The sequence below is a fragment of the Triticum aestivum genome, chromosome 7B (genome assembly GCF_018294505.1).
Source record: "Triticum aestivum cultivar Chinese Spring chromosome 7B, IWGSC CS RefSeq v2.1, whole genome shotgun sequence".
In the NCBI taxonomy this organism is placed as follows: domain Eukaryota; kingdom Viridiplantae; phylum Streptophyta; class Magnoliopsida; order Poales; family Poaceae; genus Triticum; species Triticum aestivum.
The window spans coordinates 125282738-125307159 of NC_057813.1; the positions used below are offsets into that span (position 1 = coordinate 125282738).

General features: G+C 43.6%; 1 protein-coding gene, 1 non-coding gene and 1 pseudogene across 4 annotated transcripts; 2 read left to right on the plus strand and 1 right to left on the minus strand.

Annotated features, from left to right (window-relative positions):
• The first annotated feature begins 1106 nt into the window (after positions 1 to 1106).
• On the plus strand, positions 1107 to 4715 carry LOC123157749 (histone chaperone RTT106-like; annotated as a pseudogene).
• Positions 4716 to 14230: 9515 nt separating this feature from the next.
• On the plus strand, positions 14231 to 19769 carry LOC123162549 (uncharacterized). 3 transcript variants are annotated; one of them, XR_006481337.1, is made up of 3 exons: positions 14231 to 17034; positions 17224 to 17434; positions 18665 to 19769. XR_006481337.1 is itself a non-coding variant. In XM_044580331.1 (2 exons), exons 1-2 carry the CDS (start codon positions 16055 to 16057, stop codon positions 17309 to 17311), a joined length of 1068 nt encoding a protein of 355 aa, XP_044436266.1. In that variant the 5' UTR covers positions 14231 to 16054; the 3' UTR covers positions 17312 to 19769. The 3 variants fall into 3 exon arrangements, 1 of the variants encoding a protein (XP_044436266.1); XR_006481336.1 differs by having other exon boundaries at positions 14231 to 17434; XM_044580331.1 differs by having other exon boundaries at positions 17224 to 19769.
• LOC123163332 (small nucleolar RNA R71) lies at positions 16237 to 16347 on the minus strand. Its single transcript, XR_006481851.1, has one exon. It is a non-coding gene; the product is annotated as a small nucleolar RNA R71 (small nucleolar RNA).
• Positions 19770 to 24422: the final 4653 nt, after the last annotated feature.

Consider the following 24422-nt stretch of genomic DNA (forward strand, 5'->3'; position numbering starts at 1 on the left):
GCCCGCTAGACTCAATGCGCAGTGCTTGTAGTGGGGGCGGTTTAGCCGACAGCAGATCTAGCATCCGTGCCCCTTTTGCACAAGTGAATCGAAACCCTAGGTACTGTTGCATTTTAGTTGGTACTTTAGTTGGCAGATATTTCATCATGGCAGTTGAATCCGTTCGATTTTTTTCATGCCCAGTTGCACAACGATTTGTTTGCAGTTGGCAACTGCACTATAGTAGTTGCAGAGTGAATGATTTCACTACTCAGTTGCACAACGAGTATATTGTAGTTAGCAATTGCACAAATAGGAGTTGCATAACAAGTTTCGTGCTTGAACTTGACATTTGTCCAGATACCCAATTGGCAGTTCCAGCTACATCAGTTGCACGCATCAGATGCATCAGTTGCACACATCAGGTGCACACCTTTACATCAGTTTGCACACATACATCAGGTGCATCAGTTGCACACATCAGTTTCACCATGTGATGGTTGACTCTACATTAGTTGCACACATCAGGTGCATCAGTTGCACACCTTTACATCAGTTGCACACATACATCAGGTGCATCAGTTGCACACATCAATTTGACCATGTGATGGCTGACTCTACATCAGTTGCACACATCGGGTGCATCAGTTGCACACATCATCTGCCATAAACACATTTTTAGCAGTTATAGGTACAATAGTTGCACATATTCAGGTACCTATGTTCTGTAGGTTTTATACTTGGCACTGGACCAATTTTCCAGCTGGTAGATCTAGATTCAATAGTTGGACACAGCTGGGATATGTGTTCTTTTATTTTTGACTCGGTATTACCATATCTGAGTTGACAGAACCAGGGTCAATGTTTGGCAAAACCAAGGTCCAGTTGGCACATGATTTGTTAGTGTTTTTTGAGCTACAATTTTTGTGTGTGTGCAATTAGAGTGATTTTGTCTGGATCTTTTTTTGGAGTGACAACGGTCGAAGAGGGAGAGCCGGTGGAAGTGGGGAAGAAGTTGTTTTCTATAAGCTCAAAAGGGAGCAAATATGATCGAATATATTTACTTGTTTTCTTTTCCCTTTTTTCCTTTTCTACTTTTAATTTTTGGTTTTTGTTTCTGTTGAGCCATGCAGAGGATTTCAGCAAAGTATATACGGCGGAATAGGAAAAGGCCTGCTCAGCGGTGTCCTCCTACCGACCCCAATGATGGTAATGAAGTAGAGGTAAGTTTTGAATACGCAATGAACAATTTTGAGTTTTTGTAAAAGAAATTCAATTTTTAATTTTTGTTTTCTCTGTTTTTCATTGATTTTTTAACATGAGGCATCATTTTGGTTATTTTGTAGGGGGAGGATGCTAGTGCATCCCATGCTGCAAAGCGAGCCAGAACAAAATGGAAAGGCAAGTCATCCGATGTGGGTGGCCCAACCTCTGCAGAGGCTGATGAGGTACCTTTTTTTGTATAATTCTTTTTTCAGTTGCACAGTATATTGGTACTAGTTGGCACCTGTGTTATTCAGTGTTGCATATGAAAAAGCATATACTTGGCTACATTGTCATTTGAAAGTGTTGTATACTACCATGTCAAATCTGAAAAGCGCTGTTTAGTGTTTTCTAGTCTTTCTTTTATGATAGATTTTGGAATCTCCTTACCTACATTGTCATTTTTGAAAGTTGGCACCAATTGAGCACACAGCTGCACAAAATCATTATACATTTTTGGACAGTTTTTTTTAATTTCAGAGGGTGTACATGTCAGTTGCACAATAAGGTATAATAGTTGCACAACAATCGACCTGTGGTTGCACAACAACCAACTATGTGCTTAGTTGAAGACGTATGTGCGCGGCGGGAGCACAATTTGTCTGTATTCATTTCCCTTTTTTTTGTCTCAGGCGGGCGAAGTTGGTCTTGAAGGGAACGAAGGAAACGTTCCTCGGCGGCGTTCACAAGCTGGAAGGATCAGGGCATCACCAGGGAGATTTGTGAAGATTAACAACGAGTTGGCACCTGTTCAAAGATCTTCTTATATGAGAAGATGTTAGGAGGTCTGGTAAACCTAGCAGACACACTGCCTTTCGACTTGACGAAGTTCCTAGTCCAGTCATACGACCCAGCCAGTTCAGCTTTGGTATTCCCAGGCAGGGGAACTATTCCAGTAGATGCTGCTAGTGTGCACAGGAACTTTGGTTTACCAGATAGAGGGCCGCGGGTGAAATACATTGTTGAAAAGGAGTCTGTTAAGGCTTTCAATGAGATGTTCAACCACACCGGGCCACCCAAACACCCACGGTCACCGAATTCACCAAGACAATGAAAGCTACAAAAGGCACAACTGATAACAAGTTCCTCATTGGGTGGCTTGCAGTTGCTTTCAGCACCTGTTTAGCTCCTACAACTAGTCTGTCTCTGAGCCCACATTGCTACAGCGCTGTGTTAGAACCCGATGTTCTGTTGAAGAGCAATGTGAGCTTGTTTGTCGCTGACCGCAACATGGGTGAGGGCAAACAAACAGTGTGTTGTTGCCTGTACCATTTGATGGTGAGCTCTAATTAATTGTATTCTGTTAGACACACCTTTTTTCTAGATGTTTTTTTGCTTTTTTATCACCAATGTTCTTATATTTTTATTTTCCCCTTTTTTGTTTTTCTCTTGGGGATGGTGCATGTACAAATTCTCTACATTGACGCACTTGAAGTTGATTTGTGAATAATCCACTGCGAAGTTCGAGCCAACACCTATGATAAGAATCTAATCAGCAAGATAATGAAAAAGGACTTGATTTTGCCCGGTGTCTTTGGGAAACTTCAAGTGAGTTGGAAATTCTGCTCAAAGTCTGTATTTTTTGCACATGATTCTTTCACATACTTGATAGTTGGCACACAAACTGAATATAGTTGCACACATTCTTGTTTCATATTTCCTCTTTACAGTAACCACTTCCAATTGTATTTTTCATAGTAATTTCAGTTAGTTTTTTTTGCTTCTGAGGGCACGTGGTAGTTGCACAAGTTGATGTTGATAGTTGGCACACATACTTCATGAACAGTTTGCACACATGCTTGTTTCATATTTCCCTTTAAAGTCCCACTTCTTATTTTTGTGACTTCACATAGTATTTTTTAGTTACTTTTTCTTGCTTCTAGGGCATGTGGTAGTTGCACAAGTCTATGTTGACAGTTGGCACACATGCTTATGACAATTGCACACATGCTTGTTTCATACTTTTCCTTTAAAGTGCCACTTCTCATTTGTGAATTCACATAGGTTTTTCACTTTACCTTTTTTGCTTCTAGGGCATGTGGTAGTTGCCCATATATAAAGTCTTTTTTCCTTGTTAGATAAAGACAATATAGACTTGTTATTGTTGAAGTTATTGTTGTAAAATGATCCTTTCTTTCTGTGAACAGCTCAAGGAGCAGTATAGAACCAAAGAGGATTCAACACTCTTCGGAGGATTACTACAGGTAGAAGTGTTTGTGGCATCAAAGGTTCCAATGAGTTACAATCCTCATTGAGTTATCCTTTTTTGCTCACCCACACTTTTTTTATTAGAACAAAAATCATGTTCCTTTCGTTGGTTTTACTTTTTCTGTGCCTAATGCATGCATGAGTTGCACACAATTATTATCTCACCTTTTTTCCTAATTGAAATCAAACTTATGTTTTCACTTACACAGATTCCATAACTCCTAGCTACAAAATATGCTTGTTTTTTTACTTCCTGCTAACTTACCCCTACTTCAGTTGCACACTTTCAGCATCTCAGTTGCACACTACTTTCATATACTTGCACCAAACTTAGGTTTGCAGTTAGCGCAGAAATATACTTTGATATACTTTTCATTATCTTAATTTTTTCTGTTTTAAATTTTAATTTTTGTTTTATCTTCTAATGTTATGCAGAAGAAGTTCAATTTAGCAGGTATGGTTCATGATCTATGTAAAGCAATATCAGACAATCTTGGCAACTTCATCGAAGGTGTGCCAAGCATGATGAAGAGGAACCAGATTTGTCTCCTCTCAAGGGCCCGCTAACTGATCAAACAAAGGGTAAAAGCTCACACACTAGGCGACGGAAGCGTCAATCTACTGCCAAGCAATCAGAAGAGGTGGAGGGAAGTGAAGAAGAAGAATTTGTAGAGGAAAGTGAGTCAGAAGAAGAAGATGTTCACCCTATAGTTGGCAATGATTCTGAAGAAAGTGATGATTCTGAAGAAGAAGAGGAGGATCAAGAGGGAAGGGATGATGAAGAACGTGATGATGGCAGTGACAACGATGATGATGATGATGATGAGAGCGACGATGATGCTGGCAACAATGAAGACAATGAAGAATCCGGTAATGATGAAGTGGAAGAGGAAGAGGAAAAAGATGGTACAGACAAGGGGAAAGGTGAGGATGTCGAGAAAGGTGAGCAAGGAGAGCATGGGGGCAGTGATGATGATAGCAAGGAAACACACGACGATGACAGGGGGGCCTTTGATGGAGGTAGTGGCAGTTGGAATGATGATGATGATCATGATGGTAAAGCTGGCGGCGTCAGCAGTTCAAAGAAGGCAAACACTTCTGGAGATGGAGGCAGCAGCAACAGCAGCAGCTCAATTGATGATAGTGTAACTCTACAATTTTTCATCCGAAAGGACATGCGTCAGAAGGGTGAAGATCTGGAATCAGTTGGAACTAAAGCAGCTGTGCCAGAGGAAAGTTCCTCATTGTTTGACTTGTGTAGATAAGAGCCAACAATCCCCAACAGATTTGACATCCCTTTGCTGGAAACTCATGCAATCTCTGACTTGAAAGAGAAGGATAATTCCTTTGAAAAAATCATAAACGATGGAGTACGAAGCACTGAGGAAGAAATGGAAGAGTTAGGAAAGGGTTTGGACTGGATTGGCTCAAAAACCATGGTTGACAAGATATTGAAGGAAGGTGTTGCATCTGAAGATGCTTCATCGTCAGGTGGTAGCAAGAGGATGGCAGCATCTCCACCGCGCCCACCCATTGTGCCAAAGCGCAAGAAGCTTGTGACACTTAGCAAGAACCTGGTGTTGGGTCAACCAAAAGATAAGGTTGCTCATATGGGAGAGAAAAATTTGAAGAACATAAGTAAATCAAAGGGAAAGGAGGTACCAACTCCAGAGGCCAAGGAGGCAAGCACTGTTATACAAGTGCCAACCGTTGCGCATGTAGATGCCAAGCTCATCTCTACAACATGCAAACTCCCTGGTAAAAAAAGCAACAAAACAATATCTTTTGCCAAGGACACAAAGTTTGCGGAATAGAGTCGCCAAGCCATGCTATTAAGAGTGGATCAAACAGTCAAGAGAAAGTTGTTAGTATGCAGTGTAGGAAGTCGGCAACCCCAACAACTGATGTGGCAACTGCAGCTTCAAGTGAGCCAACTGTTTGTGCAAATATGTCACATCCCTAGTTCTGATCTGCTCTGGGCTAGCTAGTCATGTGTTGCATCATGTTTATTTTGCTCTTAATCTTGAAATGGGGATTGATTCAAACCCTGGCACCAAATGACTTCAAATAGAATTAAATAAAATCTTTTTTAATGATCCCAAAATTCCTTTAAAAATGCTCATGATTTCTAGTTAAGGTGGACACCTCTGCCAAAAATGATGAGTATATTTCTAGGACAATTTGGATTTTTGAATTAATCCATATTGTATTTGAGTTGGAGCAAATAAAAGCTATAAATAATTTTATAGCTCTAGATATTTTGAAAATAATTGTGGGTCACTTGTATATTGCAAAGAGCTCCCACAAATAATTTCAGAATTTATGAAAAATGGTTTAGTGCCTAAACTAAACTAGAACAGAGAAAGAAAAATAGAAAAGAAAAACAGTAAGCAGAGAGAGAGGGTTTTACCTGGCGCTCACCTGGCCTGGCCCAGCACGGCCCAACCCACTGGCCTATGCCAGTCGTCGTTGTCCTCCCGCCAGTCGGACAGGGCGCGTGTCCGACGCGCGCGTGCGCTCTGCGCGCCACGCGAGCTCCCTGCCTGCCTGCGTCCCCGCCGCCCTGGATGCCTCCGCGCATGCCACGCAGCCTCCCCGACCGCCCCTCACTCTCTCTCGAGCTCTTTCCCTCCTCTGCTCTCTCTCCCTCTCATGCCCGAGCGCAGCCATCGCCACCGCTCGTCGTTGGCGTGACGACCGGCCACCCCACGTCTCACCGACGCGCCCAGAAGCTCCGCAACGTCGTCCTCGACCCCCTCACCGAGCCACGCCCCGCCGGACGCCCTCGAATGCCAACCACGCCGTCTTCTTCAACCTCGGTCCGCCGAGATCGCCATCACCGCCCCGCTTGCTCTGGCCCCTCCCCGAGCTCGCCGTTAGCCTCGACACAACCGCAGTGAGCTCCTTCCCCTGATTCCCTTCTCCGCTCCCTCTCTCGCACGCCGTAGCTGCTGCACCGCGTTCACCCGCACGCCCCGCCGCCTGCATTCGTCGCTGGTGACGCTCCGGTGACCATTTGGTCCCGGGCGTGCGCCCAACATGCTCACCATCGTGCGTAGAGTCTTCCCAGCGCCACGCTGCGCTCGTTTGCACACTGCAGCACCGGTCCCACAAACACCCGAGCTCCGGTCGCCGCCCGGCTCGATGCCGTTGTCGTTCCCGGCCACCCGAGCACCAACCACTGCCACCGTTGGATGCGCCACACCGCCAGCTACCCGTAGCACCCACCCGCGCATCGAACCGTGGCCGGGGCAGCGTTTCCGACGCTCTCCGCCGTCTCGGCCTCGCCGGCGGCTCAACGCCGGCAGGTTTGACCTGTTGACCAAGTTGACCCCGGGTGGGCACAGTTTGACCCCTCTGGGTCAATGACAAATGGGACCCGCCTGCTAATTAAGTTAGAATTAGGACTAATGAAAAATTAGTTAGACTAATAACACTGACATGTGGGACCCACTGGTCAGTTTGACCTGGACCGCCCCGTTGACCTGCTGACGTCACAGTGACGTAGTGCTGACACCATAACTCATTTTCTGGATTAGTTTTAATTCAGGAAATTCCAGAAAATGTCCTAAACTTCTAAAAATCATAGAAATTCAACCGTAGCTCCAAATGAAATAATTTATATATGAAAAATTATCAGAAAAATCCAATCTATCCATATGTACTGGTTTCATGCATGTTTAGACAACTTAACCTTGCTGTTTAGTGCAAAACATGATAAGGCACTATTTAAATTCATAATTTGAGTTTGGGATTGAACCTTTGGTTCAAAATGACCCAAATCCATCTGGTTGTAGTTGCATTAGGCCAACACACTCATATTGCCATGTCATGAGCATGCATCATATTGTGCATTGCATTGATTGTGTTTCTTCTTTGTTTGTCGGTGCCTGTCCCCTCTCAGTGGATGTGTACCGATGATGTGATCGATGACACCGATGAAGAGCTATACTATCTTCAGAAGTGCCGGGCAAGCAAAACCCCCTTGTTCATTCCGATACAATCCCACTCTCTCGCTCCTGCTCTCTTCTACTGCATTAGGACAACAATGATACATCTGTTACTTGCTGCAGTAGTTGAACCCCTTTATCCTCTGCATGACCTGTCTTTGCCACAGTAAATAGATGAAACCCACTAGCATGAGTAGGAGTTGTTTGAGCCCTGTTCTGCCTACTCATTCATGCTTGTTTGTTATGCCTGCTACTTCTTAGAGTTGAGTCTAGTCTGATTCATCGGGGATGAATTGGAGGTGTGTGAACATGTCCTACTGTGTGTGAGCTAAGTGTGTGAACACGATTTGGTAAAGGTAGCGGTGAGAGGCCATGTAGGAGTACATGGTGGGTTGTCTCATTGAAGCCGTCCTTAGGAACTGAGTTCTGTGTTTGTGATCCATGAACAGTTACTACCACACATTGGGTTCCGGTAACTCGACTCCTCTCGACTTATTAATCAACATGATCTCTGTCCAGGAGTTGCAACTAGTTTCTGGTGTTTGTAGGTAGTGTTAGTAGTCTACCAAGTGGCACCCGGTACAGGTGGGCTTGGGACAGACTAGGCACAATGGCCTGGTGTACCAAGTGGCACCCAGATGGTGGGCCTGGGAACCCTGCACACATCGTTTGGGGCCGTGAGCGACACCCCGGCCGGATCTCCTTGCGGATGGAACCCGAATAGGCGATAAACCTGGACGAGAGACTTGTGTGGTTAGTCAGGTCGTGGCCGACACCCTCGCTGGGCTTCCGCTTGAAGGTTGTCGAGTACATGTCGTGTAAACGACGGTAAGTGGTGAGAGCCTGTGTGAAGAAGTACACCTCTGCAGGGTTAACATTATCTATTCGAATAGCCGTGTCCGCGGTAAAGGACTCCTGGGTTGCCTGTACAGTTCATAGACAAGTGAAAGTGGATACTCTAAAATACGCAAGATAAGCGTGAGTGCTATGGATGGCGTTCTCGTAGGGAGACGGGAGCGGATCCATAGTGGTGTATTGATATGGTGAATATGTGGACTCGTGTGCGCCACCTCAAAAGAGTTACTTGCAGTCGTAATTCAGGATAGCCACCGAGTCAAAGCTGGCTTGCTGCAGTCAAACTCCACCACCCCCCTTTGTTGATAATGATGCATATGTAGTTAGTTCTGATGTAAGTCTTGTTGGGTACATTTGTACTCATGTTTGCCTATTTTATGTTTTTGCAGAGAGACTTACGTCTCACTAGTAGTTCTGCGTGGACTTCGATGTTTAGCTTGCTACCTCAGCTACGATCTTGTGCCCTCGGCAGGATCTGGTAGATAGTCAGGCTTTTCAGCCTTTTTCATTTATAGTTGTCTGTACTCAGACAAGTTAAGCTTCCGCTTGTGCTTTGACTTGTATGCTCTGAATGTTGGGTCATGAGACTCATGTTTGTAATATCTCGCTCCTCGGAGCCTACTGAATAAAATACTTGAGTTGTAGAGTCATGTTGTGATGCCATGTTGTATTTGCACATATTGAGCATATTGTGTGTATGTTATTGAAATGCTTGGTATGTGTGGGATCTGACTATCTAGTTGTTTATCCTTAGTAGCCTCTCTTACCGGGAAATGTCTCCTGGTGCTTCCACTGAGCCCTGGTAGCTTGCTACTGCTCCGGAACACTTAGGCTGGCCGGCATGTGTCCTTCTTCATTCCTGTGTCTGTCCCTTCAGGGAAATGTCACGCGATGAATACCGGAGTCCTGTTAGCCTGCTACAGCCCGGTTCACCGGAGTCTTGCTAGCCCAGTGCTACTGCCTGGATTCACTCGCTGATGACCGACACGTTCGATGTTGGGTCATGGATGCCTGTCCCTATAAGTTTGTGTCACTTTGGGTTTACGACTAGCCATGTCAGCCGGGCTCCTTATCATATGGATGCTAGCGACACTGTCATATACGTGTGCCAAAAGGCGCAAACAGTCCCGGGCAAAGGTAAGGCGACACCCATGGGAATACCGTGCGTGAGGCCGCAAAGTGATATGAGGTGTTACATGCTAGATCGATGTGGCATTGAGTCGGGGTCCTGACAAAATAAGCCAACTACAGCATCAACTGCGCACAGTACACCAGCAATCAAGGAAAGTGAAACAACCACTGTGCCAACAGCAAGAGGAAGTGAGGCATCTGGAGTTGTGTCTAACCTGCCCGCATCAGCCACCACAGAACCCCAAGCTATCAGTGTGCCAATCCCAGGGACTGCATTGCCAATTCAAGAAGTCACTGTGCCAACCACAATAGTCAGTGTGCCAACTCCAACCCCAACCCATTCAGTCACCATGGAACCCTCGGCTATCAGTATTGTTGTGCAGGCTCAGAAACAACATTCACCTACTTTTCGTGCTCTTGACAACAGGATACCCTTACACAAGAGCAAGTTTACGACCTTGTTTCGCGGTGTATACCGCCCAGACCGCCGCCAAGCATAATTGCACGAACCAAGTCAGCAGGTGATGCACCCAAGGATGTCCAAGGAGAGAATAACAGCGTGCATTCCATTCGTAGAGCATCATCAGCAAGATCATATCATGGCGATGGGTTCTACGACGCTCCACCATTTGACTTGGGTTTGGATATTGATGATGACCCCCAGTTGCCACTATGGACGAGCCTAAGAAATCACAAGTGACACCACAAGAGGCAGGGTTATCTAAGAGCAGCGAGCTAGATTATTGGGATTCGGAAACTGTGAGAGAGGTTTGTGCTGCTGCAGATAAGGTTGTCACTGGGAAGGCACCAATTCATAACATCATTTCGGATTCTCCAGATGAGTTTCACACCCCAGATGTGACAGGTGTTGTAGGGGGTGCAAGTGGGTCCGGCAGTACCACATCCGGCCCACCAGTGCAAAAACGCACAAGGAGGATAATCAAGCCAAATGCTGTCCAGAGGTCTCCCTACATCGACTACAATAAAACAAAGATGTTCACTTGCAATGAACAAGTGAACAAGCTTTATGCCGCAGTTCTCTACTATGTAAGGAATATACCTGCAGCAAACGGCACAGAAACAAGGTAAAACTAATGCATTTTGTGGTAAATCAGGCTGTTACAATTGCATCTTCATGTGTTTATTGATTTCTTGCACAAAAATGGTAATACAGTTGAACATCTTTTATTATCTCGTCATAGACAGATGTAATAGTAGCACTGCAGTAGTAATTCAACTTTTTTACAGTTGCAGAAGTCATCTTTTGTACTTGCAGTTCCATTCAACATCACTTGCACAACAATAGTTATACAGTTGGCACATCATGCCCTGCACACCTTAAGTATAGTTACTCGTTTTTTGTTCACTTTTTTACGCGTTTTACGGCAACCAGTTAATCCCGTTTTTTGTTCTTTTTTCTTTGCCCTCGCATTGTTTTCCGAAATAGCCCTGAAATCATTAACTATGATGGGTTCTTTCTGGGCCTAAAGGAGTTGGCTGACTCAATGAAGCCTACCAAGTGGCTATCTAATGGTGTTGTCGAAGCTGGTCTTATCACAATCAGGGAAAACTTACCTAAGGACTCAAAGAAGGTCATCATGCCACTGAGGGTTGCTGTAAGTTTAATGAGAACTGATGTTCTTGTTCATTGCAAGTTCCTTTTGTCCCTTTCCTTTTTTACAATGTGTTTTCTAAGACTCATCTCTTCAAATGCAGACACGCTTGCAGCAAGGGATATACAACGCTGCTGAGATACATTCTAAATTTGAGAAGATTAATCACCTAGACCGTCAAGATATGGTCAGTTTTTTCTCGACACACAACTTTGTGTTTTTTGAACTTTTCGTGTTGCATAATAGCTATTGGATTTTCACTGGTCAGTTCTGGACAACTTTTTACCTTCTTTTTTCCGGTGCTGTCAATATGGGCAGGTGATGCTCCCTGTGCTCGAGTTTGCTGATCCCAATGATCAAGAAGGAGGTAGACACTATTGGGTGTTTAACATCAACTTAAGGGATCAACGTTTCGAGGTGCTAGATTCTTGGAGGAAGCTCGACAACCCCGACTTAATGCACCGTGCTTCAACTACAGCGGGAGCGGTGAGGTGTTTATGGAAGCAGCACTACCCAAAGCATAACATCAGTCACTTTCAGGTCATCGACATTGATGTACCCAAGCAACTCGGGATGTAAGTCATGCATTCACGCCATTTTCAACTCTTTCCAACCCATCTAGTTGCACAAAGTAGTGCTCCTTCCAACCCATCTAGTTGCACAAAGTAGTCATACAGTTGCACATAGATAAATGGGTAGTTGCACATTTTTTTGCACCAACCCAAACCATCAACTTGCACAAAGTATTCATACAGTTGCACACAGATCAATGGGTAGTTGCACATTTTCTTGCACCAAACAATTCATATAGTTGCACAAAGTATTCATACAATTGCACATAGATCAATGGGTAGTTCCACATTTTTAGGGGACAAAGTTGCATGGTCAAGAACACGGTCTTGCAAAAGAAAGGCTGTTAGTTTTCTTTTTGCGGTTATGGGCCCAACTCACGTCGAATAACAAATGTCTTTTCCCTTTTTTTTTCTTGCACATCAATGAATGTGGTGTGTTCATGTTATTCAATACTAGCATTTGGAATGGGAGACAATTACCAAACTACGAACCAAAAGAGTGCCTAAACATGAGGAGGATAATGACCTACAAGATGGTTGACTCTACTCTCAACAAAGCCCCATGGAAGGACGTTCTACAGTACAACGCGTAAGTTCTGTTTTTGCTCCTTCTTTTATCCGCACCCATCGGTCTGCATGACAGTTGCACAATGGTACTCATACAGTTGCACACCTAGCACAAGTTCAATTGCACAATTTCATCTGGATTTTTTTGCCCCAGGGTGCACATTCTGTTTTCTTTTTGTACTGTTGTTTTGATGGTGTTTGTTTTTCAACCCTAAGAATGATACAATTGTATTCATTTCCCCCTTTTCTATTTTACATGGCATAGTACTTGGAGATGTTACGCTTGCACATACAGGGAAGATACTTGCACATTGATACTAATTAACTTGCACAACCCTCTTCGGTTCTGGTAAACCATCAAACAGTCAATCAGTAAAGGACAACACACATAGTAACATTTTCTCTTTTTACCATGTTGCATGCGTAAATGTGTAAATTTGCCAACAGAGGTATAAATGGGTAAATAGGTAGCCTCACATATAGCAAAGTGATAGCATACACGACTTTTTAAACATGAAATACAAATGGGCCAGATGCTAAGTTTAAACAACATAAAGAAGAAGTTTCGAAATCAGTTGTTTGTTGCTAGATCTTCATAGTTCCATCCATGTCCTAATAGTGCAAAGCCAGAACTTTTTTTGATGCTTCCTCCATTTTATCTACTGCTTATATGTCACCAAGTTGTCACGCCAACTTCGTAGGGCAGCCATCAACATTGTGCTTATCTGAGTTGTAGTAGCTGCACCTGTTTTTCCTTTTTGGGTGCAGTTCAAGAGCTGAATGATAGCGTTTACTCCTTGCCCTCCCTTTTGTTGTTGACTTTGGCGGATCCCTAGGAGTTCCAACCTCATCGTCGTTGTTCGTAGGCGACATCTGCTCAGTGCAGTTAGTATGGCCATGTTTTGTGTTACCCATAGGAAGAGATGCCGAATCATTACTCACACGTGGCCCACCATGACCCATCGGAGGATTCTATTCAGCACGACCCATGGGAGGAGGCACTGGAGCATGAGCAGCATGACCCACGGGAGGACATGGTGGACCACGACTAGCACGTTGCATGGGAGGAGGTGGTCCACCACGGCCCATGGGAGTGGGTGGTGGAGCACGTCTAGTAGGGGTAGTTGCTGGAGTAGGCCCTGTAGATGTAGGCGGCACGGGAGGATCCTGGTTGTTATCACCAGCAGACGGACCTACCTCTCTTGCAGCCCTTTTTTTCCTTCTAGACTTGTTCAACTGCATAATCTCTGTCCGCGCAGCACGCATGTGTTTATCAACAATGCCTTTTGCTGCATCAGAACCACAAGCAAACTTTGCTAGTTTGGAAGTCTGAGGTCATGTTAGCATGCCTAATTTCCTTTAGAGAGGCAGGCGGCATTACATCAGGTTGCTGGCTAGTGGCACTTGGCACACTTGGGACAACAATTGGCATCCAACGCGTCAACATGTACTGCTCCAAGATGACATCAAGCCCAATATGTGTGAGCACTTTCAGTATGTGGCAACAAAGGATGCCATCCCTCTCCATTTTGGTACACTCACACAAAAATTGTCCCTCGGGTGTTTTTGCCAACACCAAGTAGTTCCTGGAACCATACTTCACAACCCATTCCGTATTTGGTCTCAGCTCAAACATTTCCACACCAATTTGGAATGCATTGTAGCGTCCAATCATCAAAAACTCATCACGGAACTTGCAGTAAAGATCTCTAGTATATGTCTTGTATGCCTGCTTGATAAGCACATTTCATATATATAATTTTGACACACAAATTCACCATTTCTTGAGATGTGTCCATCTATTCTTGCTAAGAATTATCGAATATTGCATGAAAATCATATAATGAATCATTTACTAGTCATTGTGTTTCTTTTGTAGAAAAGTGCGCAAAGGAACTATAAACTCTAAGATCTGGACGGAGGGACTTGTGTGTGATGATAAGAAGTAACCAGAGGGGTTAGCCAAAGAAGAGAGGGACCAATTTGAGAAGAAAGAAGAGAAGTAGGAGGGCAAAATTGCAAAGTGGCAGATCAGATCATGGGGGATCAAAATCCCTAGCGCAGCCACCAATCCCCTTCGGAGCCTGGCATCTCCATCTCTCTCTCCCTCACCACTTCTTCTCCCACCTTCGACCGCCGTCGCGGCCAGGCCATCGTGGCGGCGCGCCCCCGGACTTTGCTGCTCCACCAGCACCACATCATCCAGCCACCACTCCGTCTTCGCCGCCATCACCTTGGGCGCTCCACTTCGTCGCCGCGCCTGGCGCGCCCGACCAGACGGGTGTCTAGTTCCCCGCGCCACCTGCTGCTGCTCTCTCCCTCTCCGCTGCTCCTCCCCTCGTCTCCACTTCCTCTGTTTCTCTTCTTCTTCTTCTCCTAACCCTGCTATTGCTCTTCTTCTTCTCTCAACGTTCCTGCTACTCCTTCTCCTTGCATCCCCTTGCTGTAGTTGCCTCAACCTGCTGCTTCTTCTCCAATCCCCACGCTGCTCCTATTCCCTTTCCTTGCTGGTGTTCCTTTACTGAAGGAAACAACCTGCTGTTGTTCTTTACTTGTTGCTGACCCTGTTCTTCTCTGAACCCAAACTGCTGCTGCTTCTCTTCTCTTTTTACTTCTTGCAAAATTCTGTAAACTGCTAGGTGAACTTGTGTACTGTTCTGAATACTTAATTTTCTGTAAGTTGAGGTGTGTGAAATCTCTGTAATTTTGACAAGTTTATTGTTCAGTACTTTGTAATATTCAGCATTGAGATGTTTTAGTAGATGCAATATTCAGATTTGGGAAAAACTTGCAACCTGACAATTGTTCAGTTTCGTACTTGTAAAATATAGTGCACTTTATTATGTGCTCTGACTAGTTAATGTCTAGTTGTTTGGATAATATTTAGTATATGTGATATGCTCTGTGATATAGTAATATTCTAGTATATGTCTGTGATCCCCTATGTGTATGTTTCTTGACATCTACTGTAATTTGTCATGTACTAGTAACTTTGCTATAGTCTAATTGATGTTCAGTTGTTAGTCTCTGTGCAAGCTATGTACCAGTGGCATTTATGCTTGTGATTTTCCAGTGAACTTGTTTAATTTCAGTTCATATGTTAGCACAAGTACCTTTGCTATATAAATGTATATGTGTGTGCTTGTGATTTAAACAATCTGTTTTCTGTTCAGTAATTTTGTTTCTTCCCTTCTTCCCTTTTTTATACACTTGCTAGATATATATATATGTCCATGTCTTTTGACTTCCCTTGTCACTGATGCTAGTATTGTAGTTCTCTAGTAGTTTGAAAATACCAATTAGAGAGTGAGTGTCAACCTTAATTTCCCTGTGTTGTTTGTCATCGTCCTTGATTATTTTAGGTTTATATTTTCTTGCGATCATCACCCTTATTGTGTTATCTAGCTTTCGCCAAGCATAGTTGCCGTTTCCTAGTCCCTGAGGAGAACACGACATCCGTAGTTTGGGCATAAAAACCCTCCTATATTAGAAACGGTCATTTTGGCGCCGTTGCCGGGGACTAGCGTCGAGCGATTATTTTAGGCTATAGACTAGGTTTACTTTAGTTCCTTGTTCAATTCGCCGTGTATTTCATCTTCAGTGTTTTTCTTCTATCTTCCCCCATTGTTGCTTCGGCTTATTAGGATACTAACCTTCTGACTAGTGTTTACTATTTATGAATGTGTGTAGGGAATCATAAATCTTTGCAGGTTGTTCTATAGTTACACTTGGTTAAGATATGGCATTGCTTCGTGATCTTTGGATGCCAAGTAGTCAATGCTATATCACAGGACCGGTTTGGTCAACTATTGGGGTAGAGAATTTTGAGATGAAGCCTGGTCTTATTGCTTTGGTTCAACAACAATAGTTTGGAGGACTGCCTACTGAGGATCCCTATGAGCACTTACACCGAGTCATGGAGTATTTAGATACAGTCAAGTACCATGGAGTTCCTCAAGATGCAATCATGTGCAGGTTGTTCACATTATCCCTCCGCGATGATGCTCGTGCTTGGTATCGATCCTTGCCATCAAGGTCATACAGTTGGAATGAGATATCGCGAGCTTTCTTGGATAAATATTCCCCACTACACAAGCAGTCCGCAATTCAAGATGAGATCTTCAATTTTGTTCAGCGTGAAGGCGAGAGCTTGTATGATGCTTGGGAGACATACAAAGCCTTATTCAGGAGATGTCCTAATCATGGGCTCGAGAGATGGTTAGAGATGCAAATATTCTATAGAGGATTGACTTCGGACACTCGAGCTTACGTCGATATGGCAGCAGGTGGAGCTATTACAAACAAGACACTTGATGAAGCTTTTCTGCTGATTGAGAGCATAGCTTTCCACCAACTTCAGTGGTACAATAAGAAGCCCATGTCTAATTCATTGGTTTGCTCGCAACAAATCACTACACCTCAACCACCAATTCTTACACAAAAGCCCGAGCCTCTATCTCAGTGTGACAAGGTTGAGCTTGCATGGATTATATTTGACGATGATGACACCATTCTAGTTGACACACACGCTACAGATCATCTGGATACTAGTGTTGGAGATTCAGTTTTGCATTGTGATGATTCTTCCATGGATGAGCTAGAGCTGCAGTTCGTTACTTTTGATATTGAGGAGTCACCTTTAGTTGATATTGATCATGTGCTGCTAGAGCCAGATATGGAGAAGTTCGCCTTTGATGATGTTAGCCGCATTGATTCTTCAACACTTGAGCCTGAGATGGAGTGCTTCATGGTTGATTATGGTGAGGTGGATTCAGATGTCAAGGAGTCAAGCTCTATTTCACTTGTTGACATGAATCCGGTGGAAATTTCTACTACCACACCTCACCTGGTATCTTCAATGGAGGTAGTCCTGAAGCTTCTTCCTAACTATCTCAGGTATGATCTCAGCTTTCTCGACAAGATATGCCATATCATGGATACTGCCTACGGACCATGTGACTTGTTGTTGATACATGTTCCTGACTTGCTCAATAGATATACTTATATGATAGGGTACTCTATCGATGACTTAGAGGGCATTCTCTCTGTCACTTGTATTATCTTGGTTGTTGAGTGTTCTTTCAGGTTGATGCTTGTGTACCATTTACTGCGAGTTGACCGAGTTCGAGATGACATTCCCTGGGATCCTGGTGGACTCAGAGCATGGGGATGAGGAGAAGCAAGGGGGCACACACGAGGAAGGGAGAAGCTGGAGCAGGCATGAGGATAGAGAAGCAAAAGGAGAGGAGCTGCAGTTGGTGAGGTGATCGAGCGAGTGCTACATCATCAAAGCCCGGTGAGCTATTTCATGACCCATTCCGAGTATATCATCCATTGATACATGCTGAAATCAAATGTTATTTGGGTTGCTTAAGCCATTTCTTAAATGCCGTCCCACTGAATTTTACCTTTGACATATGATGCTTGATGTGAATATGTGAACTGAATCGTGAATGCCTTGTAAACTAGTGATCTACATACTGCTTGTTTTGCTGAAACTAGTGAAAGTTATTAGTTTTGAGTGCTCAAATCCCTAGTACACTAGAAAACTTAATCATTTTCTGCTTTTACCTCGATACACCTAGATCACCATGTTTAGATGCTGAATTTGTGCCAAGTGTCTTCCCATTGAGAGCAATCACCTAACCACTATGGATTAGCATGCAATGTTCCCTGGATCGGTAGCATGTGAACCAAACATGGAGAAGTGATGATTCTTGTTTTTGTTCTTATGCATTGTTCATTTAAGATAAGTAATAATGAATAAATTAGTCTGCCTACCTACAGTAGCATGTCATGTTCCCGGGATCGGTGGCATGTGAAATCGGGTTAGCTTGGGCAGTAATTAACAATAATAGAAATGTAATTGTCGAACCAGGTGTATACCATGTTCTCGGGATCGGTGGTATGTTCCTTTGGGGAGACAAACTAAAAAAACTAATAATTGGTCGAGCCAGGTGTATACCATGTTCTCGGGATCGGTGGTATGTTCCTTTGGTGAGATTGATAAAATATTATCATTACTTCCTTCAAATTTAATAAGTGGTTCAACCACAATGTTATATTTTTGCAAATAAGTGATTTAATTCAAGCTCCTTTTGTTCTCAGGATCATGCTCTCTTTAGGAACCTTTTGGCACAGTCAGCATTTGAACTTGCTAATCTTCGTTTATCATTGCAAAAGTTTAAAATGGTCGAGTTTACTAGTGTCCTATTGATATGTAGCACTCTTAACCATTAATTTTCACTATCCAAGTCCAAAGCATGCACTGTTTAGAGATCTACTTCACTTGACATTCTCTAGTCAGTTCACTGTTCATGTTCTTACTTTTGTCATATGCCTTTGCTTGAGGACAAGCAAAGATTTAAGTGTGGGGGAACTTGATAAGCACATTTCATATATATAATTTTGACACACAAATTCACCATTTCTTGAGATGTGTCCATCTATTCTTGCTAAGAATTATCGAATATTCCATGAAAATCATATAATGAATCATTTACTAGTCATTGTGTTTATTTTGCAGAAAAGTGCGCAAAGGCACTATAAGCTCTAAGATCTGGACTAGGTGGCTAAGAGAACCAGTCAAGTGAAAAGAAAGAAGAAGGACGGAGGGACTTGTGTGTGATGATAAGAAGTAACCAGAGGGGTTAGCCAAAGAAGAGAGGGACCAATTTGAGAAGAAAGAAGAGAAGTAGGAGGGCAAAATTGCAAAGTGGTAGATAAGATCATGGGGGATCAAAATCCCTAGTGCAGCCACCAATCCCCTTCGGAGCCTGGCATCTCCATCTCTCTCCCCCTCACCACTTCTTCTCCCACCTTCGGCCGCCGTCGCGGCCAGGCCATCGTGGCGGCGCGCCTCCGGACTTCGCTGCTCCACCAGCACCTTCACCCACCAGCACCACATCATCCAGCCACCACTCCATCTTCGTCACCATCACCTTGGGCGCTCCACTTCGTCGCCGCGCCTGGCGCGCCCGACCAGACGGGTCTCTAGTTCCCCGCGCCACCTGCTGCTGCTCTCTCCCTCTCCGCGGCTCCTCCCCTCATCTCCACTTCCTCTGTTTCTCTTCTTCTTCTCCTAACCCTGCTATTGCTCTTCTTCTTCTCTCAACGTTCCTGCTGCTCCTTCTCCTTGCATCCCCTTGCTGTAGTTGCCTCAACCTGCTGCTTCTTCTCCAATCCCCACGCTGCTCCTATTCCCTTTCCTGGCTGGTGTTCCTTTACTGAAGAAAACAACCTGCTGTTGTTCTTTACTTGTTGCTGACCCTGTTCTTCTCTGAACCCAAACTGCTGCTGCTTCTCTTCTCTTTTTACTTCTTGCAAAATTCTATAAACTGCTAGGTGAACTTGTGTACTGTTCTGAATACTTAATTTTCTGTAAGTTGAGGTGTGTGAAATCTCTGTAATTTTGACAAGTTTATTGTTCTGTACTTTGTAATATTCAACATTGAGATGTTTTAGTAGATGCAATATTCAGATTTGGGAAAAACTTGCAACCTGACAATTGTTCAGTTTCGTACTTGTAAAATATAGTGCACTTTATTATGTGCGCTGACTAGTTAATGTCTAGTTGTTTGGATAATATTTAGTATATGTGATATGCTCTGTGATATAGTAATCTTCTAGTATATGTCCGTGATCCCCTATGTGTATGTTTCTTGACATGTACTGTAATCTGTCATGTACTAGTAACTTTGCTATAGTCTAATTGATGTTTAGTTGTTAGTCTCTGTGCAATCTATGTACCAGTGGCATTTATGCTTGTGATTTTCCAGTGAACTTGTTTAATTTCAGTTCATATGTTAGCACAAGTACCTTTTCTATATAAATATATATGTGTGTGCTTGTGATTTAAACAATCTGTTTTCTGTCCAGTAATTTTGTTTCTTTCCTTCTTCCCTTTTTATACGCTTGCTATATATATATATATATATATATATATATGTGTGTGTCCATGTCTTTTGACTTCCCTTGTCATTGATGCTAGTATTGTAGTTCTCTAGTAGTTTGAAAATACCAATTAGAGAGTGAGTGTCAACCTTAATTTCCCTGTGTTGTTTGTCATCGTCCTTGATTATTTTAGGTTTATATTTTCTTGAGATCATCACCCTTATTGTGTTATCTAGCTTTCGCCGAGCATAGTTGCCATTGCCTAGTCCCAGAGGAGAACACGACATCCGTAGTTTGGGCATAAAAACCCTCCTATATTACAAATGATCACTGCTTCTCTATTGGGAATTGTGACCACATGTCAAGATCCAGATGTTCTGTCCTATAGTCATTGCATCCTTCCTTGACGAGGATGTACGTCTGTATTTTGTGGTACTTCTTCACAAAGTACAGAATTGACTTGTGAGGGTTGACATACCGCTTCAAGACTGCACTGAACCCCTCACTTCGTTGTGTAGACTTCAAGAACAGGAAAAATCTATGCTTGAAGTAACATGGCATCCAAGTGTTCCTATATTCGTATAGCTTCTCAAAATGGGTGTGTGTAATTGCCTCATATTTCATCATCAACATATCCCAATTCTGTTCAAACTCATCTGGTGTGAAACTGAAATCAACGCAAATGTTGAAATCTTCAGACAATCCCGGGTTCCGGCCTAGCAATCATCCAACTTTCTCTTGAGCTTTTTTCATGATGTGCCACCGATAACATCGGTTCACACGTGTGGGAAATATGTTCTTTATGGACCCTTTGATTACCACATCCTGATCAGTAATGATGTTATCCGGTGCCCTTCCATTCATAGCCTCTAGGAAAGCTCCAAAAACCCAATCAAAGTTGGTCTCCATTTCTTGCCTCACAAACGCACATCCCAACATGAAAGATTGCCCATGACGGTTGATTCCAATGAACGGAGCAAAAGGCATGTCGTACATATTGGTCATGTAGGTTGTGTCAAAGGAGATACAATCATGACATGCCTCCGTATAAGCTTTATGTGCCACGCCATCCACCCAAAAAATGTTCTCTGCCCTTCCTTTGAGATCATATTTTTTCTTATAGAAAAAGTCTGGATCATCCTTTTGCAACTCTTTAAAATGCTCAATTGTCTGAATAATGCCCCCTCTTTCATTGAGTCTTTGGAGAAGCCAGCACATAACTTTGTTATTGCTTTAGGTCCATATGGTACATTTAGCTCCGAGCCATAAAACTCTAACATGATAGTCATCATACGGCCTACAGTGAAGAAAGTTCATGTTAGATAGTTGCACACTTTACAATCAACAGTTGCAGACTAAAGAACAATAGTTGCACAAATGTTGACATGTGGTTGCCATAGAACTTATTTTTCATTATGTCCCCCCTTTTTATTGCACGATGCAAAACAATTTAGCAATTTTTTTCTAGCATCAGTTGCAGAGATATGAACACTAGTTGCAGTCAACAAGGTTCAATTTCATCGATAAGGAACACTAGTTTGCAGATACATATGGAGTTGCCATCAAAACTATGGCCATTTTGTGCAACTATACATTATTCAATCAGCAAGTAAATCCAACTTGTTTGTTTTGTTTGTGGTAGTTCTTTTTTCATAAATACTCAATCCTGGTTGCACAACACAGTGTATGTAATTGCACAACCCCCTGCTGCTAGTTGCACACTTGACATATCAGAATTAAACAACAATGTAGTCTGAAGTTTGGAGTTTTTAGGGAGGTGAATGAGAACACACTTGAATTCAGGTTGCAGTTGTGGAGTATCTCTAGGAACTTATTTTCCTTCGGTGGTATAACCATGTGAGATCGCAAGTAGTTGGAGAGCAACGGCTTGGGGACCAAAGGATGATTATGATCACGGACAAAGTGGGTTACTTCCCACCGCCCATCCTTCAATTTAACCAACATTTTTGCCTTACATTGTGTTTGATTTATCCTTTCTCTCTTGCGCTTCTTCTTATTCTTCTTTTTTCCACTATCCTCTCCATCGAATATTGGAACTTCTTCCATTTCTTCTTCTTCATCCAAAGTTTTTGGGTCTGGTATAGGATCTAGCACAGGTGGCAATTCAGCTCCTGCATCATCCTCTTTTGGCTTCCTAAACTTGTTACATGCAAATTGCTGTTTCTCCAATATGTTGGTATAAGAATTCCTCCTTGAAGTGTTCATCTTAATAGAGAAACTGATTTTAGGGCATAATCATTGTAGTGATCCTTAGCACCCTGCACAGTGTCAAATCTCATCCCAACAAATGGCTCCATTGGCTGAGAACCAGCCTCATCATCATCCATACCATTTCGATCAACACCAGCTGGCCCTGCCCTTAGTTCTGTTTCAGTAGGTCCTACAACTGTGTTGTTTGTTTCCTCGAGTGTATGGCTTTCTGATTGCATGTTGACCACTACAAGAAATATGTCAACTAGTGACCTTTTGTCAGTGACCCTGGAAGAATTGGTCATAAATTTATGACCATTTTAGACCAATAGGTCAAAAGCTGTTGGGGGGGGGGGGCTCCAAAGCCTAACCTATAACGACCATTCTGGTCAGAAAGGTCATAATGTCATTACAAGAAATGGTCATAAAGCGGAAAGCACTGTCCACTGCCTCACGCCTAGCTAATAACGATCAATATAACATGGTCACTACACTTGATTTTGAATGAATTAGGATGATTAGGCAGCCACCTCAGCAACCTCGCTTATGTGTCACTGTCTAGGTATCATTTTTGGTTAAATATTAATATTCAACAACAGACGGGGCACACACTGACATGCATGACCCATTTGACAGGTGGGGCCGAGTGCTTAATTCACCCAAAAAATGTGCGCTAGCGGGGACTCGAACCCACAACCTCGCGCTTGCTTCGCTCTCTTGCTACCGCTGGGCTAGAGAGGGATTGTTGCTAATGTGTGGGTAGTTTTCTATATACTATACAAAACCACGACTCTCTCGTATCAGTGACAAGTGGGGCCTTCCGACCAGGTGGTGGCGGGTGGCATCGAACATAACAACATAGCGTTTTTCTAGGTCTTCCGACCAGGTGACAGCTGGTGGTGACGGGCGGCGGGTGGAAGCAACCAACGGGAGCCGATGGGCAAGGGAGGGGCGGGGCCGGCGGGTGGCGGGTGGCGGGCGAAAGCAACTGGCGGGGATAGCGGGTGAGGGGGCGGGGTCGGCGGCCGAAGCGACCAGTAGGGGCCGCTCGCCTTGCCCACGACAGGAACGGCGACCTCGCCGCCGGTGACCTCGCCCACGGCCTCGCCGCTCGCCTTGTCCATGACAGGAGCAGCTTGCCGAGCATGGGGGACTCCTCTCCCCCTCTCCGCTGCAAGCACACCTCCCGCTATGCACCCCTCTCCCCCCTCTCCTCTCCTTGCCTCTGATTTGCCTCAGATTTGCCTGTGTTGCGCCTGCTGATGAACACTAGCTAGTTTGTCAACACTAGCTGAGGGGCATGGGAGAAAGAGCGATAATTTGAGTTTTTTATCTTACTAGATGAGGGACAGGGGATGAACACTAGCTAGTTATATCATTTTGAAACGGAAAGGAAAGGGGAAGGTGGAGAGTCAATATGTTGAGGAGCTTAATTTGAAATGTAGTCTGATGGATCCATCAGCTGCAGCTGGAGCTTGCTCCATAAATGTTAGGTTTTATAGTGCAATCTGATGGATGGATGCTACAGCTCTGCTTGATCTCTTTGTGGATATCCTCTTTACAGGAACCACATATGTTTCTTAGTGCAGCTCTGCCTGATCTATGTTAGGTTTTACAAGTTTTTGCTAGCTTTTCATTTATCCCATGTGAAATCTGTATTTAATATGAACTGTTTTTTATTGCTCCCATGTGAAATCAGTAAACCATGTGAACTGGACTAAAGTAGTGAGAAATTGGAAATAGCTCAATGTTGGGTGCATATCTTATTTTCTGGCAGTTAGCATATAAAGTTAGGCCGTTAGCATATAAAGTTGGGTGCCTACCTTATTTTCTGGAATTTTAGCTTCCATTACTTCCATCCATTTTCATTAATTAATGTTGATGCACTTAGATTGATTTGCTAAGTTGCAACAATTTGTTGTCTTTGGCAGATGGATAGAAGCTGGATTAGAAAAGGAGTTAGAAAGTTTTCGAAAGAACATACGAAAGGAGTTGATGATTTCATGGCATTTGTTCGGGCAAATTTTGCCAACGGTGCTCACATTCTTTGCCCATGCTGCAAATGCCTCAACCGTTCAAGAATGGCTCAAGGAAGAGTGGAAGATCATCTGCTTCTTAATGGGATGTCCAGCACATATGATAGATGGATATATCATGGAGAACCTTTAGACAGTCAACCT

Coding starts and splice junctions, on each gene's coding strand:
- LOC123162549 (XM_044580331.1), top strand. CDS start 16,055: ATGGAGTATTTAGATACAGTCAAGTACCATGGAGTTCCTCAAGATGCA. Junction 17,035..17,223: donor CTTCTTCCTAACTATCTCAG/GTATGATCTCAG, acceptor GTGTTCTTTCAG/GTTGATGCTTGTGTACCATT.